This window comes from Chelonia mydas, chromosome 8 (genome assembly GCF_015237465.2).
Source record: "Chelonia mydas isolate rCheMyd1 chromosome 8, rCheMyd1.pri.v2, whole genome shotgun sequence".
In the NCBI taxonomy this organism is placed as follows: domain Eukaryota; kingdom Metazoa; phylum Chordata; order Testudines; family Cheloniidae; genus Chelonia; species Chelonia mydas.
The window spans coordinates 21,786,455-21,805,656 of record NC_057854.1 but is presented as its reverse complement, the minus strand read 5'-3'; the positions used below and the strand labels follow the sequence as shown (position 1 = coordinate 21,805,656).

Genomic DNA, 19,202 nt, shown 5'->3' with positions numbered 1-19,202 from the left:
CTTAATCCCAGATTTTTCTCCATTTTGCTCATTGATTCCTTGTGTCATTGTTAGAAATAGTTTGAACAAACATGAGACTGTTTCTAGTTTAAGGATTCTTATGAACACTAAATGGTGCAATCTTAATGTTCTGATAACATTTGCAGTTTTTAAAATTGTCTTTTTTCTCTACAGTCGTCGAGATGATATGGAGTCTCTAGGCTATGTATTGATGTATTTTAACAGAACCAGCCTGCCTTGGCAAGGATTAAAGGTAGGCCATGCAGTCTGCAGTCTTACTGTAGACTCTAAACATGTAAGAGCTGGTAATGGATGCTCTTGACTACTAGCCCGCATAAAATGATTTGTGCAGTTCTAACTCAGAGCTCTTTTCCAAGTTTAGTTTTACTGGATGTGACAGGAGAAGGCCTCTGCTTTTTCTCATGCAGTATGCAAAATGTGTATATTGTTTCACTTTTGCAAGGCTGATGTAAGCCATTGTTTAGCATAAATTTAAAAAGTACTCTTCCTATCCAAGGCTGAGGTCATTTTGGAAAGGGAGACATAAGATATTAAAGATTATTTTAATAGCCTCAGTAACTATGTAGGATATGAAAGTATAACTTTAAAAAGAGAACTTAAGTCTCGTTTGTGGGTTAGCTGAATGGCTATCTTAATTGAAACATACGCAAAGCTTAACTCAGGTGTGCATTTGCATTACCCTGTGTCAGAACATGAGGTCGTCATGTAAAAGCATGGTGAATTTGTGATTTGAATAGTGTAGACTTATTCTTTACTGTATTTTAGTTTTCTTTCCAATATGGGAATTGTGCTGTTCAGGGGGCGTTATAGCTGCACAACCAGTAAGTTTTTAAACAGGCAATCTGATGGTGAAATGCTAGAACTTTTCAGCTGCAATCTAGTGTAATGGTTTCTCACTAAAAAGTAGAGGCAGCAGTTGAATGGAGTTCAGGAATTGGAATTAATGGAACTTTTGCAAATGGATATTCAAGTAGGGTCTGAGTGGACAAAAGCAGCAGCTAGAAAGACACGAGTTGTGCCATGTGATGGAAGCCTTAGACTGCAATAAATGGTATTAAACTGTGTCCAAATCTTAATACCAGATTGACCTTCATTCCCTGTGCAATAAGTATGTGGGACTTGGAGATTTCACATAAAAAAAACTTCTGGTTGACAAAGGGCTTTCCCTGTCAGTTTGATTTTTATTTTTTGCTACTGTCCTTGTTAATCCAGTGTTGCACAACATCTTTTTATATTGTGACCCACATGTTCCACAGGCTGCAACAAAGAAGCAAAAGTATGAAAAGATTAGTGAAAAGAAGATGTCCACTCCTGTTGAGGTTTTGTGTAAGGTAAGAGTAAATGGAAATAAGTTTATTTCACCGCATGACATCATTCCTTAGAGACTCAAAGGACATGTCCAGTGCGTTGGACACACGGTCAAAGCACTTTAAATAAACTGCATTCTCTATTCACTTGAATTCTCCTGCTAGCCATTGCTACTTGAACAGCAGGTGCAGCTGGCAATCTAACAAGATCCTTAATTTGCAAATATAAATAAGGCAGGCATAGCCTCGGATTGGGGGGTCTGAACAATATAAATCTTCACTTTTGCCAATTCTTCTTGCTCTCACCATGTAAACGCTCAGTCAGGTTTTCTGGGTTGAGTGTCATCCAAATTCTTCTCAACGTATTTCATTGAGGTACAAATAGAACACTTGCATCACGGGAAAGATTGGATGAGATGAAGCTACAGAGGTCTCTCATCCAGTGCTGTGAGGGAACACTCAGCAGCCTGTGTTTCCTAATAGTCTCCTATACCTGTTGAGTAGAAGAAGCAATAGAATGGACCCCTGTGGAATCCCACTTGAGAGGCCTGACTGCAGAAAAACAATTATCCAATACTGTCATCTGGGATTTCAGAGGACCAGCTCACTGTACCCTCTCCAGGGCTGCAGATGTCAGCACCTCATGGCATCAAAAGCAAAGGCATAGATGCCTGCTTTTTACCCATTTCCAGGGTAAGATTATGTTGTTGGTTAGGTGTCCTCCAAGAGTCCCTTGGGTCTAACTCTGCAATCCTGCAAATCACCATATAGTGAATGTTGGAAATGTAGTTCTACTTCCTACAGATGACAGATTTTACAAGTATCTGCCACTGAATTCTCCCTCCTCTTGCTTTTTCTCTTACAACACTAGAGCATTAGTTTATGCAAATAACTATTTTATTATTAAGAATAGGGCGTTTAAGCAGCACTTATTATGTAGAAATTCACATTATGATGCCAGTTCTCAAAGTAGACTTTTAATGATTAGGTCCCAAGGAGCATTAAGCAGTATCTTCTGTTTTTACTTAGAATACTCCAAAATAGCCTGTACGAGTAACTTTGAGTTTTCTGAAGAACTGTAACCACTTCTGTTGGGGCAAAGGATTTTTAAGAACTAAGCATAACTAGAATAAAAGGGGAAAGGTATAAGAATAAAGCATTTGGTATATTTTCAGTTTTAATTAAATGCTGCTGTTTGTATATATCTTTATTTTTATTTTGCATACATCATATTAAGGTCCTGTGAATTAAGACAGGAAAAGGAATATATTCTTGGGTGTCTAGTGATCAGATGAGCATCCTGAGCAAAATGGGTCCAAAACAGAGACTTACGTTATTGCCTTCTCCTAAGACCCAAATCCATTTTTAAACTCTGCCTTTAAACATTGGCTATGGCTTTTTGATTTCTGAATCCTTACAAATGGCTCCTCATATTGCAGGTCATAGTTTGACTAATGCTGTTGCTTACAGGGATTTCCTGCAGAATTTGCCATGTACCTGAACTACTGTCGTGGCCTTCGCTTTGAAGAGGCACCGGATTACATGTATCTGAGGCAATTATTCCGTATTCTTTTCAGGTCAGTCTAAAAATATAGCATAATTTAGAAATCTAATCGTGTCAGCATTCAAATGAACAATAACTGCTTCATGAGTCTTCTGCAGAGATTTTTTTTTTTTTTTTCTTTTTAACTTCCTGGAATGGGGAGACTTCTAAGTTTACTTCAAGAAATCATTTAAAATTAGAAACAGCGTGCAAACTACAACTTTAGAAAACCAGGAAATGTGGCACAATATGAAACTGGCTGTGAAGGAAGAGGATCTTTTCTATTTGATCTGTTCCGCCCTGGCGATGACGTAGATCAGTGACTTTGATTCCTCTTCATCCTCAACCCCCAAAATGGCTGAAATTGTCCAACATCCCACCATCTCCAGCAACTCTCAGTGGCAAGAGGATTATGGGATTTGGATCATGAGAAGAAGCAATGGGAAGCTTTTGGGTGCGGTGAGGATTGGGGCTACATATAGATCTGCTGATGGTGTCCTGGAAGTTTATTTGAGGGGAGGGAATGGTGTTTTAAAACCCATTAATGCTTCTTACACTGTAAAGAAGCAAACAAGAACATAAGACCAACTGTTTTCTCTATAAAGTGCCTTTAAATAATGGAAGTTGGTGTTGACCCTCTATAATCTGAGCCCTTTGGAATCTTACAAATCATCCTACATGAATTTATAGCACCAGAAATCTCTCCTATAAGACAATATAAAGGAAGAATCATGACTCCAGTGCAGGCAGGAGGAGAAGCTGGGCTGTGCAGAAGTACTTCTACAGATGCAGATATCTGTGTGAATGAGGGAAACAGACATTACCAAATGGCTTTGACTTACTCCAAGGATTCCTTTCAGTTAGTAATATTTAGGATTTGTACACTGCTCTTAATTGTTTTTTGTAAAGTGCTTTGAAGATTAACTTCTAGCTTCATTTCTCAGCAGACTGGCTTGAAATTCACAGTAAGGTAGTCACGTTGCAGTAAGTGTTCCCCTGTCTTCTAGGACCCTGAACCACCAATATGACTACACATTCGACTGGACAATGTTAAAGCAGAAAGCAGCACAGCAAGCCGCCTCTTCCAGTGGGCAGGGGCAGCAGGCCCAAACCCCCACAGGCAAGCAAACTGACAAATCCAAGAGTAACATGAAAGGTTAGTAGCCAAGAACCAAGTGACGTTACAGGAAAAAAATTAAACACTAAATTGGACAGTGCCAGTGATTTAAGTGTTAGATCAAGGAGGTGGTTTAAAAACACACATTTGGCTGTTTGTTTAAAAACAAAAGACGTCCTTGGAGAATTTGACTACTAACTTTAAACCAAAATGTCCTTGTTCTTCATATCATTTCTTTTGGGGATGTTGGGTCATTTTAACCACTGCATCTTTTGCTCCCGCATTAACCCCTTTTCCAAAACAAGAAAATGACTTGGTGTTGGGAATGTGATAAATGATACAATCCAAAATCCTAGACCTAACACTTTACAGCGATAGTCCTCATTAACTAGGGCCAGTATCTGGAGACTTTGGGTTCTGCTCTGTTCCAGCTATAGGAGTGTTGTGGGTTTTTCTCCGCTCTGCATCTGTCCAGCAGTGAAAATGGAAAACTGTGAATGATATGGTTTCATCACTTGGCTTCCTCTAATGTTAATACATACTGCATTCAGCCTCACTTGGCCCAAAGTCCAGGGAAAGGACCAATAAGCCTGGAATGTCTTGCTCAAATTTAGGTATAATCTTGAACTGCTGTTGTACTTCAAGGTTTTATCCCAGAAAGTCACAATTTTCCATCTTTTCATTTCAAAGTGGCTGGACGTTCTTGGTTTTTAGACTTCTTGGTATAAAACGTTAAGTTTTTAGATGATGATTTTGCGGGGAAATGTTGTGAAATGTTCAGATGCAATTGCTGTCCAAAACTTCTTTTTTGAGACTAAACATGCTTCAGTTTGAACACTGTTGAATTCTTCTGGAAAAGCCCTAGGGACTACTTTGAATGTTTTCTAGCTGCTTTTAAAACTCAGCTATTTGAGCAAGGAAATTATTTCAATCTTACCTTCACAATGCATATGCTGTATTAGATTATATTCCATTGATGCAGTAACAGTTACTACTGTAGCAGGTCCTTGTGCCAAGCATGGCTGAAATAAAAGAGAAACCTTGGATAATGCCTGGTTAGAATTTAACCTACAGTGAATCTAGGTGTGAAGTCAGTAAACTAGCAGGTTAAGTTTTAAGACTAATAATGCAGGGAAGTGATGTGAAATCCACTGCACAATTCTGACTTCCAGCATTCTCTTACTTGTAGACCAATGTGGGATATTAAAACTTGTTTTTGAGGTCAGTGCTGCACTTGCCTAGCCAATCAGTTGAAGGCCTTAACCACTGTCAAGTATTCCAGCAAGAATAGTCTGATGTAGCTGGCATCCTACCTTTTTGATCGCATCAAAACCATGATGCCATAAGTTAGCTAGCCAACTTGAGCGTATTGGTTGCTCACTCTACTACATGCTAATGCCACCTGTTTGCGGGGGGTGGGGTTGGAAGGTGAAAGTTGAGCATCTTGACTGGTTAGAACCTTATAGAACAAATACTCTGTGTGTGTGTGTGTGTGTATTTTTCTTTGTATACCAGGCCATCAATGTACATGGCTGTTTATAAAGTACGTTAAACAAATTTAAGACATAGTCCCTACCCAGAAGAGCTTACAGTCTACTCTAAACTGACCAAACGTAAGAAATTAACTCTGGAGTTAGGGAGGCAGTCATTAAACTTCCTTCCCCAACACAAAGAGAAGCTACACAGCCATTAAACCTCTCCCTAAACAAAGAAAAGAATCTCCGCTATTAACCCCCCCACACACACCTTTCCTCACCTCAACAAAGCAAACAGCAACATTAAATGCCCATGTAAATAAACTTCCACTAATTCCTTCTCAACAAAAATCTCCTTTATAATGCCCACACAGTTAATCCCAACCAAACCCTGCCAATAATCTGAAAAGTCCTATGCTAATGAGTGGATTCTGATATCACATCTCAGTAAAGGCCTCTCCCTTCCTGCTGTGTTCCTCCTCCTGCTGCTGCCACCTATGAATCCATTGTGTTTGCTGTAGGGAGGAAGAGCTGTCTCTCCCTTTCATCTGATCTGGAATTCTGTAAAGGTCCCGGGAGGGAGAGGGCAGCATGCCCAAAAATGTTTTGTTTCGCTGGATTCTTCCGGAACAGCAGCAGATAGAAACAGAATAAATTGGCTACTGGTTGGTTGAAATACAAGAGATACTTCATAATCTGGAAAGCATTCCAGAAGTAGGAAGACATTAACAACAGTGACATAAATTATGCAGAGTTGGGGAAAGCCAGAATCATTTGTATGGAAACTTCTTTTTTACTAGACATTAACATGGAAAAACCATTAAAGCGAAGTGCAAGTTCTGTTCTCCTGAGTATGACACGTAGATAGAATGGAGAAACACTGATGAATTCTCATAATGTGTCCAGCTACTAGCAAAAACTATTGCAGTCAAACAGCAAGAAAGGGAAAACTGGTCTGCATCAAAATTTTTCTTCTGTGCACTCCAACTTTGTCGTTGGCAGCATCATGAAGCATGCAGGGATATTTTCTGTTAAGAGTCATATGGGTGAAAGTGAAGCTAATTCAACTTCTTAGTCTTCTGATAAGTATTTTGATACTCCACCTGCTTCAACGTTGAAAACACCTACTCCTGGAAAGTATTCAGATGTTCATAATCGTTTTTAAGAGGCTTTTGGATAGAATGTGCCATGATCAGAAAAAACCTAACTTGACTACATTTGGTAGAGGTGTTCATGCCAGCAATATACCATTTCATACCATCAAAAATCCTCATATGCTAGAATTTTTTCATAACTTGCATCCTATTTACAAAGTACCAAGTAGGATACAGTTTATAGGAAGTCTTCTGAATGCCAAAGCAGACAATGTGAAAAAGAATTGGTGTACTTACTGTGCAAGTTCCTCACGTGTCTCTCTAGTATTTGATGGATGGGGCTATAGTCAGAGTGCTCCATCAACTTCATGATAACTCCACAGTGCTTTACTCATTTCAGTGCACAACTGAGAATCACCACACAGCCCAATATATTGTTGACCAGTGTAATAATGTAATCAATGAATTGACTCCAGGGAAGGTTATTTTGGTTGTGCCAACAACATGGCTAATATGAAAGCTGCTTGGGCTTTAATAAATGTGTCCACACCTTCTTTGTTTATGTGCTGTCCATATGATGCAGTTTTTCATTGGCGAGATCTGACAATTTCTCATCATGTGTCAAAAGTGAAAAGCATTATCAAGTTTTTGAAAAAACAGCCATTCTTCAGTTATTGAGTACAGGACTCAGTATCATCCACACAGAGTAAGCATAGTCATACTCGATGGGCATCTTCTATTAAATGTTTCGAAGATCTTCAGATATTCAAGAAGGTCATTCAATAAGAAGCTGTTGGAAAAAGGGGTGGCCAAGTGCTGCCCCTGGGTACTCTGCACTGACAGTCTCAATATCTTGAATATAAAGCTCAAAGTTCATTTCACTGCTTGTACCCCATAGCTCAGTCCATTCAGACTATGGAAAATTATAGTTAAACATTAATGGTAAGAATGAGTTGCTGATGGATAAATTTTTTGAGAATACTGAACACAATCCACTTACAAAAGCTGAAGAGGAAAGGTAATAGACAAAACAGTATCATGGAAAAGCCAAGCGATCACATAATGCTGCCTACCTTCTTGATCCACATTTCTAGAGCCAAGACCTTTCTGGTGACACATTCAATTCAGTTTGTGACCTCTTAGTGACTGTTGCAAATCTTAAAGCATATACAAATGTGCAAACAATTCTGACGTGTACAACTGCATGTGCAGAACAAAACTTGTCAGTTTGGGGAATCCTCATCCATTCAGAAACCAGAAATAGACTGAAGACCGCCAGTGCTGGGAAGCTGGTGACCATGTGTCACGATTTAATATTAGAGAAGAAAATGGCAGATTAAGAGTTGACTCAGTATTCATCGGATGAAGAGGAAAGCGATACTGATGAATTTGGTGGCAGAAATAGATGAAGTGGTTGAAGCTGAAGAAAAAGATAAATAAAAAGCCAGATGCTTGAAGAGTTGGCCTGCTACTCACTAGCATATGTGCATTTAAAAAATGACTTTTTACATATGCTATTTGTTTTCTGTTTAATTGTTTTTATAACTTTTCAGTCTTGCACTGTTGTATGCAGTGGTGTTGTAGCCCTGTTGGTCCCAAGATATTAGAGGGACAAAAGTGAGTGACGTATTATCTATTATTGGACCAACTTCTGTTGAGGAGAGACCAGCTTACACAGAGGTTTTCTTGCATAACATTCACATTGCTAAAAAGGTAGTAATTCTATTTATTAGAATGTTTTCATTGTGCTTCACATTTTTCTAAGTTAAATAACTTTCGTCTCGTAATTAGGCACAAGTGTTTAAAGCTAAGCCTATTGAAGACCATAAAGTGTTACCTTTTTGTTGTTACTATTCTGATAAATTAGTGCTTTAGTGGTTTTCCATACTTGCCATTTTTTTGAATGTTTGACCAAGTCAGTTGGCCAGTTATTTTGGACTGATCGAATGCTCAACCCTAACTGCAGTTGATGCAGTTTCTTAAAGCTTGATTTGCAAGTTTGATCTTCACTGAGGGAAACAGTGAAGGAAAGAATCTTTGACAGTTATTCATGTCACTTGTTTCAGTAAACAGCTGCAAAAGAACTGTTCTGTGGTTCTCCTTGCTAAATGGGTGAGTGAATTTTTTTTGAAAAAATACAAAAATAGGATTTTTAGATTTTAAATTTTTAAACAATTTTCTCTTTAAAAATAAACCTGTTTTAAAATGAAGTTTGAATTTACTCCAAAATATGTTAAGGCTTAAACTTGCTGTAATCTCTTAACACTTAAATAAAAAATACATATGCCGAATCCATGAGCCTCTATCAAAAACTGAGTTAAAGGATGCTTTTCTATATAAAATGTTTCCCCCCGATTCTAACTTTTGAGCTTTATAAATGATGTAATAGGTCATGTACTGTAACAGCTTGATCCTATGGTGGACCCACAGGCTGTACTACTTGGTGCAAGAGACTGGCAGTCATCATAAATGTTGGACCAGGCCTCTAACTTCAGGAGATCCTGTATCTCATCAGGATCATCCACTGAGCCCACCTGGAGGTCTCCTCCTCCTGTTTATAGCTTGGGTTGTCAATTCTTTTGTTTGGCTGGGGCTGGGGCGGGGTAGAGGAGTTTTGTAACAAGGGAGAAGGAGCAGAAGGGTGCAACACTGGAGTGAAAACAGGACACTGGGGAAAAGGGATAACATTCTTCGGAGTGCAGCCTCTAGCGCAGTGTTTTTCAAATGCAGCCACTGTAGCCACATGCAGCTACTGGGGCTTTTCTTGTGGCCACAGCCTCCTGGGCTGTGATGGGGACGGGGGAGGGGGGGAGGAGTGGCGAAGTAGTGGCCCCTCCCTGTTGCTCCTGGATGTACCGCCTTGGTATTGGTTGGAGGACTGCCAGTAGGGGTTGGATCCTGCCCCCCTCCGGTGACACCTGGGGCACAACGCTGGAGGAGGAGGCAGCCAGTGAGTTCCCCACCTTCCCAGGGGCAGTGGGGCTCAGGCTTTGGGCTTCAGCCCTGGGGAGGCAGGGCCTAAGGCTCTGGCCGTGTTTCGGGCTCCGGCTGTGCAGCAGCAGGCACCAGGCTCCAGCCGCACAGCTTTGGGCTCCATCCCAGACCCCATCCCCTGTCCGTTTCAGGATCTGGACACACGGTTTCAGGCTCCAGCCTACAAATATTTTAGGGAAAAAATATGAGTAGCCACCAGCAAAAGTTGGTGGCCGTGCTATGAGGCCACCAAAACATTTATCCTGAGAACTCCTTCTCTGTTCATTTCAACACTTGGGAATAGAGGAGGAAAGAGACCTGCCATGGCTGCAAGTCATATTTACAAAACAAACAAAAATTGTACCTCCTGGGTATAAAAGTAAGCAATACAACAGAGATGCAAGGTCTGGTTATCAGAATGAAGCATGATGCAAAATGCTCTTCAGAAGGCAGTGATTTTGAAGATGATGTGGACATATCTGAACAATCTGGATTATCTGGTTAGTAAACTTATTTTTCCACCATTCTTATGGACTGCCTACCATGTCTTACTATGTTAGTAAATGATAACTTAGCTTATTGTCACACACCAGTGTTTTGGGTAGATTACTTACTTACCAATTTCAAAGTTTTTGTGTTCACAATATAATTGGTATATTTGTTGGGGGAATATTTATCGATTCCATTTTTACTGTTACTGGTGGACTTCTGAAATGACTTTTTTTATTGCGCAGTATAATCAAACAAAAGTAGAGTTTGATTAGGCATTTATGAATTTTTAACATTTAAAGGGGTTTTTATTTTCACGCTGTCTGGTATGTTTCTAGAAATGAGGGTTTTTTAATAGATTTGGATAATTCTCATGACTTTTCCAATAAAACTAGGTTCGGAATAAATTATTTAAACAGTGGAACAAACAGGTCCAGTAGGATGCGTGTTTCATGTGTTTTATATATACTTTATTATAAGCAACACTGAGTAATACTCAATTAGTGACGTTTACCATTTTGTTTCAGGGTCCGTCTTAGACAATAAGGGTTTGTAAACGCTGCAGACAGATGTTCATAACTTCAGAGTCATCTGCCGGTACCACTAGATTGCCGCAACTAAATATGCGTCAGACAGTAAATTACCTGAATCAAGAAAAGACTTTCTTCATCATCCAGTAAAACCATGGATGCGTTAGTAATCAGGATCAGCCAATTCCAGCCAGACTCCTTTGGTGACAAGATTGCTTGGTTCATTTATGCAATAAATTCTCCCTTTCGTCTTGTTCAGAGCAAACATTTCATTAATGTGGCGCAGTCGTCATGATGAGGCTACACACTACTGGCAGAGCAGACCATGCTGGAACGTTACTGGACACAGAGTGTGAAAATGAAATTGAACAGTGTGCAAAAAAAATTTACGGGAAATTTCATTAATCTGAGTCTTGATGAGTGGAGCAACGTACACAATGATCCAATAATCTGTGCTTGTGTGACAACAGAAGATGGGGTTGTCTATCTTACAAGAACAATTGATACATCAGGAAATATCCACGTAGCAGAATACTTACCAGTAGCAGTAAAAGCTATAACAAGTTGAACAAAAATTAAAGCACGTAGCATCATAGACAATGCTGCAAATGTAGCAAAGATGAGAAGATATCCAGAAGAAAATAATGAAGGGACCCTAAAACTTATAACTTAGGGTTGCAGTGCTCATTTGATTAATCTTTTAGCCGAAGTTCACCTCCAGGAATAAATGAAAATGTTGAAATTTCAAAATAATTCCCTAACAACCACTTCGCCTCAGCTTTGCTGAAGAGAGGAGGAGGATCCAAACCAATTCTCACCCAATATGTACAATGGGATTAATAGTTGACTTTTGAGGTATTTATTAAGAACTGACCTGTTCTGATGACTATTTGTGAAGCAAATTGTTGGTAAAATAGATGGAACTATCACAGCTGAAGTAGTCAACATCAGACTGAAGAGAAATGTAGAATGCATGCTGCATATGCTGAAACCTCTTTCTGTAGCCTTGGATAAACTGCAGAAAGATTGCTGTATTGCTGATGCTGTTGAAATTTAGAAAGGAACATCAAGAGACATTGAGGAAAGGAAATAATGAACAACAAATTTTAAATTGCAGGCAGTAAGGAAGCGGATGGATCAATCATTTACTCCATCTCCTTTTCTTGTCAATATTGTCAATGCAAAGTACCAGGGTAGATGCTTTAACTGCTGAAGATGCTACTATACTATTGGCATCTAATAATCACTCATCAGTCATGCCAACCACAATAAATTTCAGGCCTGGAGGTAAACCATTCAAGCCATACACGTTTGCTAATGATTTAAACAAAGTCATACCACTGAACTGGTGGCTGTCACTAGTTAAGCACCTGGAACCAGAGTTATTTGAAGTGCTAAACCTGCTTTTGACAGCAGTAGCCTCTTCTGCAGGCACAGTGAATATTTTGCTTTATTTGAACTAATTCAAATTTGAGAAATCAATTGGGAGTCGAAAAAGCAGGAAAGCTAGTCCCTCTTCTAGTCTATGAATAAAAACGAGGGGAAGGGATGAAATCTAAAAGTTTGAAGGAGGGCCTAAGAAATGTAGGAGACTCTTATGTTCAAGAGACTTATGCGAAAAGGAACTTCAGCCTGGGCAAATGTGCCAAAGTGAAAGTAATGGGAGCTGACCTGAAATAATTTAATCACTGCTAAACGCAGTTAATCCCTCTGTAATCCCTCTGTTTCCTAAATCATTTAGTTGTAAATGTGAAATATGTTTTGATAAGCAAAGTTTTGTTGAATAAAAATGCTGTTTTCTGTGTTTAAATTCCAGCTGCTGTCCTAATGCAGCATGATTCAAATTATGGGCAAAAGTTAATTATCCAGTAAATTGTACATTTTCAGTATGCTAAAAAACAGTGAATGATATTGCTTAATCTGAAACTATTAAACTAAAATTGCTTAAATAAATGTGTGTATGTATATATGTTAGGGCTGTTGATTAATCGCAGTTAACTCAAATTAATTGCACTTTTAATTGCACTGTTAAACAATAGAATACCAATTGAAATTTATTAAATATTTTGGATGTTTTTGTACATTCTCATATTATATTCTGTGTTATCAAAATCAATGCATATTTTTATTACAAATATTTGCACTTTAAAAATGATAAATAGTATTTTTCAGTTCACCTCATACAAGTACGGTAGTGCAGCCTTTGTTGTAAAAGTGCAACTTACAAATGTAGATTTTTGGTTTTTTACATAACTGCACTCAAACAAAACAATGTAAAGCTTCAGAACCTACAAGTCCACTCAGTCCTACTTCTTGTTCAGCCAACCGCTAAGACAAACTGGTTTGTTTACATTTACGGGAGATAATGCTGCTCTCTTATTTAGTGTCACCAGAAAGTGAGAACAAGCTTTTGCATGGCACTTTTGTACCCGGCATTGCAGGGTATTTACATGCCAGATAAGCTAAACATTCGTATTCCCCTTCATGCTTTGGCCAACATTCCAGAGGACATGCTTCCATACTGATGACACTTGTTTTAATTAAATTTGACAGAGTTTCCCCCCCAAGGAGTTCAATGTCCCCTGCTCTGTTTTACCCACATTCTGCCATATATTTCATGTTAGAGCAGTCTCAGATGATGACCCAGCACATGTTCATTTTAAGAACACTTTCAGAACAGATTTCAGAAAACACAAGTTACCAATATGAGATTTCTAAAATAGCTACAGCTCTGGACCCAAGGTTTAAGAATCTGAAGTGCCTTCCAAAATCTGAGAGGGGCAAGGTGTGGAGCATGCTTTCAGAAGTCTTAAAAGAGCAACACTTCAATGCAGAAACTACAGAACCTGAACCACCAAAAAAATCAACCTTCTGCTTGTGGCATCTGACTCAGATAATGAAAATGAATGTCGGTCTGCACTGCTTTGGATTGTTATCGAGCAGGACCTGTCATCAGCATGGACACATCCTCTGGAATGGTGATTGAAGCATGAAGGGACATACGAATCTTTAGCGCACCTGGCACGTAAATATTTTGCAATACCAGCTACAAAAGTGCCATGAGAATGCCTGTTCTCACTTTCAGGTGATGTAAACATGAAGCGGGCAGCATTATCTCCTGCAGATGTTAACAGACTTATCTGAGCAATTGGCTGAACAAGAAGTAGGACTGAGTGGACTTGCAGGCTCTAAAATGATTTGTTTTTTAAATGCAGGTTTTTTTGTACATAGTCCTACATCTGTAAGTTCAACTTTCAAGATCGAGATCGCACTACAGTACTTTGATATTTTACAGTGCAAATACTTCTAATCAAAAATAAATATAAGCTCTGTATACTTTGTATTCTGTTGTAATTGAAATTAATATATTAGAAAATGTAGAAAACATCCAAAAATATTTAAATAAATGGTATTCTATTGTTTAACAGTGCGATTGATTAATTGTTAGCTAGTGATGGTCAGTCCTAGGGCTATAAAGTAAAACCGTAGTCAGCTAACTGGTGGGTAGGGAAAAGTAGTTAAGAGGGAAGCCAGGAAACCTTCTCATCTGAAGGCCACTTACACTGCTCTATGCAGAGAAAGGTAGTAGACCGCAGGGTCTCAACAAACTGTTGGGACATGCTTTTGTGGGAAGACATTGTGGGGAGGGATAGCTCAGTGGTTTGAGCATTGGTCTGCTAAACCCAGGGTTGTGAGTTCAATCCTTGAGGGGGCCATTTGGGATCTGGGGCAAAAATTGGGGATTGGTCCTGGTTTGAGCAGGGGGTTGGACTAGATGACTTCCTGAGGTCCCTTCCAATCCTGGTGGTATTCTATGATTGTCCCAATTCTCCCATTTCATCCGAGGACTGGACAGTTATCAGAACCAAAAAATGGATCCTCTTTGTGTGGTGGGAGCACCTACTCTGTGCTCTTTTCTTCTTCTTGCTCCAGGAAGTGGAGGCAAAAATTATCTGAAAAAACAGCTTTTAAACCTGAAAGCTTCTCTTGTCAATTAAAATATTACAAACTGGTAGAACGTCTGATGTTAAAGCCTAAGAAGGCCAAGAAATGGCAACAGTATTTTCCTTTGGTGTTTAATGTTGGTAGTACTTGTATCCAAAACACGACATGCTGTTCATAGATCAAGGCAGTACCTAAGACCTAATTGAGCAAATTCTGATACTAGGCAAAAGTGGCGGTGTAAAAATGTGCTTTTGTTTCCTTTCATATTTTCCCAGATTCAATAAAACTTGTTCTGTTATTTAGTGAGATGTTTTCTAGCTTTTAACACCAGAAATGCAAAGAAACCTGCTCAAATTCACGTCTTATCATCCCCAGTAATCTGCAATTTGATCTTTGATGGGGTTTTTTCATGACACGGAAGACCCCAGCTCATCATGCCATAGCTGTATGGACTCCGCAGTGCTGATCACTATAAACTGGCTGCTTTTTTCAGAGATGAGACTCAAGCATACACAGCAAATCTACTGAATGTCATTTTTAGATTGCTTTCCTTACCATAAACTCACAAACTAGTGAATCTAGTTCTGGTCCCATGGTTCCTAAATGACTATTAGCATTTAGGAAGATTCCCAAACTTACACTCTTTGACTTCTCCCCTCTCTCATTTTAAGACATGTACTACTGATTGTCCTTAGTGCAGCTTGACAACTGGAAACAAAGAGCTGTTGTCACAAGACTAGCCAATTTGGTGATCCACAGGCCACAGTTTGGTCACTGATGTAGAGTATCCTGCGTTGCTTAACAGTAATACAGAACACAGGAGATTCATGTGATTGTTGCATTTTGTTTCCTTTTGTTTCATCCACTATCTTCCATAAATCATTTCTTTATGTCATGCTGTTCATGTTATCTTGTACATTGAGTATCTGTGGTGGAGAGTTGATAAAAGCTCTAAAGATGTTTGATTTCCTGAGCATAAGAACTTCCAAAATGCAGTGAATCTATAATAGTGGTAGGTGTGTAGTAATAGAGGCACCTGAACAAATGATATGGCAAAATGGCACTAGTGTTGGACGGTATTGTGACCAGAATGCAGGGGTAAGTGTACATACCAGATTGTGGTTGCCAGTCTTATCAGCATGACATCCCAAAGTACAGCCCCAGTATCTGTGTAACCACTGCTGAGACTGTAGGAAGCGTTGGTCAACTTGGCTAAGGCTTATCACAACAGAAGGACACAGCCACACAGCAAAAATGCAGAATGCACAACGGTAGTTTTTCCTGCAGCTTTTAATGAGGGTGCTTAAAAGTCGGTGGTGTAAATGCTGAGCGTTTTAAATGCTTTTCAAATTAGGTGCAGTGCACTTCACATTCTGATAGGCTGGTAAAATAGTCTGAATAGTCTGAAGCTGGGTAATGATTTGGCACAAAGCATGTCAGATGGGCCTTTATCTTTCAACTAAAAACATACAGCTGCAGTCATTTGGATAAGGCATATTAAAGATGAGTTGCAAAGAAGAAAAGAATCTTTGACTCTAATCCGTTTTGGCTTCTTTAATTGAAGTTCAGTTTTCTTTACAGATCATAAAGTGTGTTTTGCTTGTTTCCGTTAGAAATCTAAGTGCTGTGTATTCTGGAAGGCTCTCTGACTACAGAACTAGTGAAATGGTGACATCACAAGAGCTAAAAGCTGAGCCGTTAAAGGAAAGGGATTTTTTTTAATCACTGGCTTTAAAATTCTTTTTAAAAATCTGTTCAATGATTGACTCTGGTTAAAGAAAATTTGCTAGTTTCAGCGTTCTAGTTCCTTCAGTAAGTCATTAGTGTTCAGACTTCCCTCCAAAAAAAGTCAGGCATTTCTAAGTTCAAAAACAAAAATAAACAACCTTTCAGGCTTTTATCCCTCATGAAATAGCAATGGCCGCAAGTCCAATTTTAAAATACTGGTCACCTTTAAAGGTTTTGGGGTATCAAAATGACCTCATGGGGGTGATTTGATTGAAGATTTCTTGTGTAGTAAATGATCTAATGGCGGCATCTGTTTGAGAACAGAATTTCAGTTTTCCAGTAACTGCTCTCAAATGAATTGTGGGGGGGAGGGAAACTATCAGATGGCCAGAGACATTCATTCATAAACAAAATGCACCTTGATTTGTGAACATCTCACTACAACACTTCAGTCTACGGTGTTCCTTAGAGTCTGGGGCCTGCCTACAATTCTTAAACCTGAGCATTTCCAGTCGCACCATTATAAGTAGACAACTACAAAGGGCTTAAATGGAGCCCTGAGGGATCTGTAAAAGTAACTGGTGCCCAGCCGAAGCAGTAGCTCCCTCCAAACACAGCACAATGTGCCTTTTTAAAATAAGGATCTGAAGCAAACCAGCTGATAGTTTCTTCATGGAGTGAAAAGGCATTTTAAAGTTTCTGCACGGTTCCAAAACGGTTCTAATCCGGCTGGCCCCAAAGAACGGGATCAAATCTGCTTCCTGCCACTTGATGCTCCTCCGAGAGACTGTCATCAGGTGACCGGTGGGGACATTCTGCAAAATACACACACACAGCATTACAGAAAAGTAGAAAACAACTCTGTGAAATTACACCCTGCTTCCTAGTGGCAAGAACACATCTTGTTCTTAAATTATATGGCTGGCTGCCAAACTGAATGGCCATTTGAAGGACTTTGCATCTAGTTAGTGCATATGTGTACTGTTGCTATAAATTTATAAGCATGTGATGTTGGTTCGGAACAGTGATCAGTCAAACCATGTTTAGCTTTAGAAAAGGAAAGCACGGACCATACCGTTCTAAAATGGAACAACATTTTCTCTGTAAATGACCATAATTATTTGTGTTTAACCCTGCCATCCCGGAGGCTGTTCCGTTTCTTTTCAAATATCAGTAAGTTGCCTTTGTTTATCTTACAGGTTTCTGAGCATGAAGAGAGGAACAAACAAAGCAGAGCAGATCGGAGCAGGACTTGTCACTCCCCAAATCCTAGAAATTTTAGTTCATACGTACACTTGCCAGTGGTTGTGGGCAACCATTTACTTGGTGTAAAGAACTTAATTTCAGTATAAACTGGCTCTGGGCAGCGCTGGTGATGCTGCACTTTGAGTTGTAGCAGCAGCTGTAATTGTGAATTACTGAGAGAGTGAAACATGGTGTCCAGTTTTCTATTGCATTTTTTCAAGTGGAAAAGTTAACTAAATGGTTGACACAAAATGGTGGAGAAAATTGTGCATATGCCAATTTTTGTTACCTTTTTACTTTGAACTACACTGCTTATGAGATCTCATTGTTTTGGAAGAATGGCATGAACAGTCTTCAGCAACAGTTGTGATAATTGTAAATGCTCACAACTGTGCACTCTTTCTGGTTATTCCTCCCTGGGTTTTGAAAGTTGTACACTTAAAACATTCTTAAAATTGTTGGCTTCTATGTGCAACATACCAAGCCAGCTGACATGGTAGTAACCAAAGATTCCAGTTTTTAAGCGTATGAAAGACTCTGCCTGCTTACCTGTGCTAGAAATAACAGCATCTAAAGTGAAGACTTAAGAGAAACTTAGCGACTACTAGATAATCTTTAGGACTCTGCATTAACTCTATAATGTTCTTGGTATAAAAGGAAAAACAGCATATTTGTCACAGAAATTTAGTTAACATCTTACAACTCAACCTGTATGTAAGTTGCTTAGATAAATGTAATCACTGTAAACATCTATATGATCTGGGATTTTGTTTTTATTTTGAAACGGGAGCTTTTTTGTTTACAAGTTCATTTAAAAACTAAAAACTTTCTGTAAGGAATTTTTTTTTTAAATTTGCCTTGTTAATTCAGTCTAAAGAAATCACCACCACCCCAGTTCTTTTTAAACAGGCAATTTCAAGGCCATTTGTTAAGCAAAAAGTCATTTTTCTTTCTAAATCATTTTAGATTTAGTGTTGTAATTCTTCCTCACTTTCGTTTTTAATTTTTTTTCTTGAGGGGAAAGGGCAGTCTTGCAATTTTTTATAACCTGCTGCATTGATACCCAGCCCTCTATAATAAGAGATTGGCATCTTTTGAAGACCCCAGTATTGGCAGCCCACAAGTGTTGCCGTTGTCTTGCATTGGCTGGACTGACTTGTGATGATTAGTTTTGAAAATTTAGAATGGAAGTGTTTGGAGGGTTTTAAACCAAGGCATTTTCTTTCAAGTTCTTGTGAAGTGGATATAATCAAATTAACTCTTGTTCTTGGACAGCCTCACACTGTGCAGTGTTCACATTGGTTACTGCCCTGGGCTTTCCTCCTCACTCTTACTTTAGCCCAGCTGAAAGAAAAGTACTTTTATTGCTGGTAATTCTTTAACAGTGTAATTTATTCCTTTATAGCATGTCAGAATAAATTAAAAAAATCTGAAAATGCTGCCAGATGCCTATTGTGTAAATGGTGTTTTTACGTTAGCATTTTTAGACTGTTTCCATACATATAGCAAAGTTTTTTGGCCAGGGGGCATATTTTTCTTGTTGGAAAAAATCTCTTAATTTGAAAAACTCTATTCCAAGTCTGCAATATATCCTGTGCACTCTTACTAAAGAGACTGAGATCACAATTATAACAGACTACCGCTGTTCCAAAAAGTGGGCAACCTAATGGGGGGTGGCAGGCGGGTGGGCTTGTATTCTAGTTTTCCTGATAAGATGTTAAATTCATATCCGGAG

The 19,202-nt window shown here is 39.0% G+C and overlaps 1 protein-coding gene across 9 annotated transcripts in view; it reads left to right on the top strand.

Moving 5' to 3' along the window:
- The window catches only part of CSNK1A1 (casein kinase 1 alpha 1), a 51,571-nt gene extending 32,663 nt beyond the window's left edge, over nucleotides 1-18,908 (top strand). For 2 of the 9 annotated variants that reach the window (XM_043552986.1, XM_027824732.3), the window contains 5 exons: nucleotides 175-253; nucleotides 1,278-1,352; nucleotides 2,799-2,905; nucleotides 3,879-3,991; nucleotides 17,422-18,908. In XM_043552986.1, coding sequence (XP_043408921.1) covers nucleotides 175-253; nucleotides 1,278-1,352; nucleotides 2,799-2,905; nucleotides 3,879-3,991; nucleotides 17,422-17,429 — 382 coding nt within the window. In that variant the 3' untranslated portion in view covers nucleotides 17,430-18,908. Of the gene's footprint in view, nucleotides 1-174; nucleotides 254-1,277; nucleotides 1,353-2,798; nucleotides 2,906-3,878; nucleotides 4,033-10,546; nucleotides 12,499-17,421 lie in introns of those variants that run through there. The other 7 variants (XM_043552984.1, XM_037907551.2, XM_037907553.2 and 4 more) reach the window with 4 other exon arrangements.
- The last annotated feature ends 294 nt before the right edge of the window (nucleotides 18,909-19,202 follow it).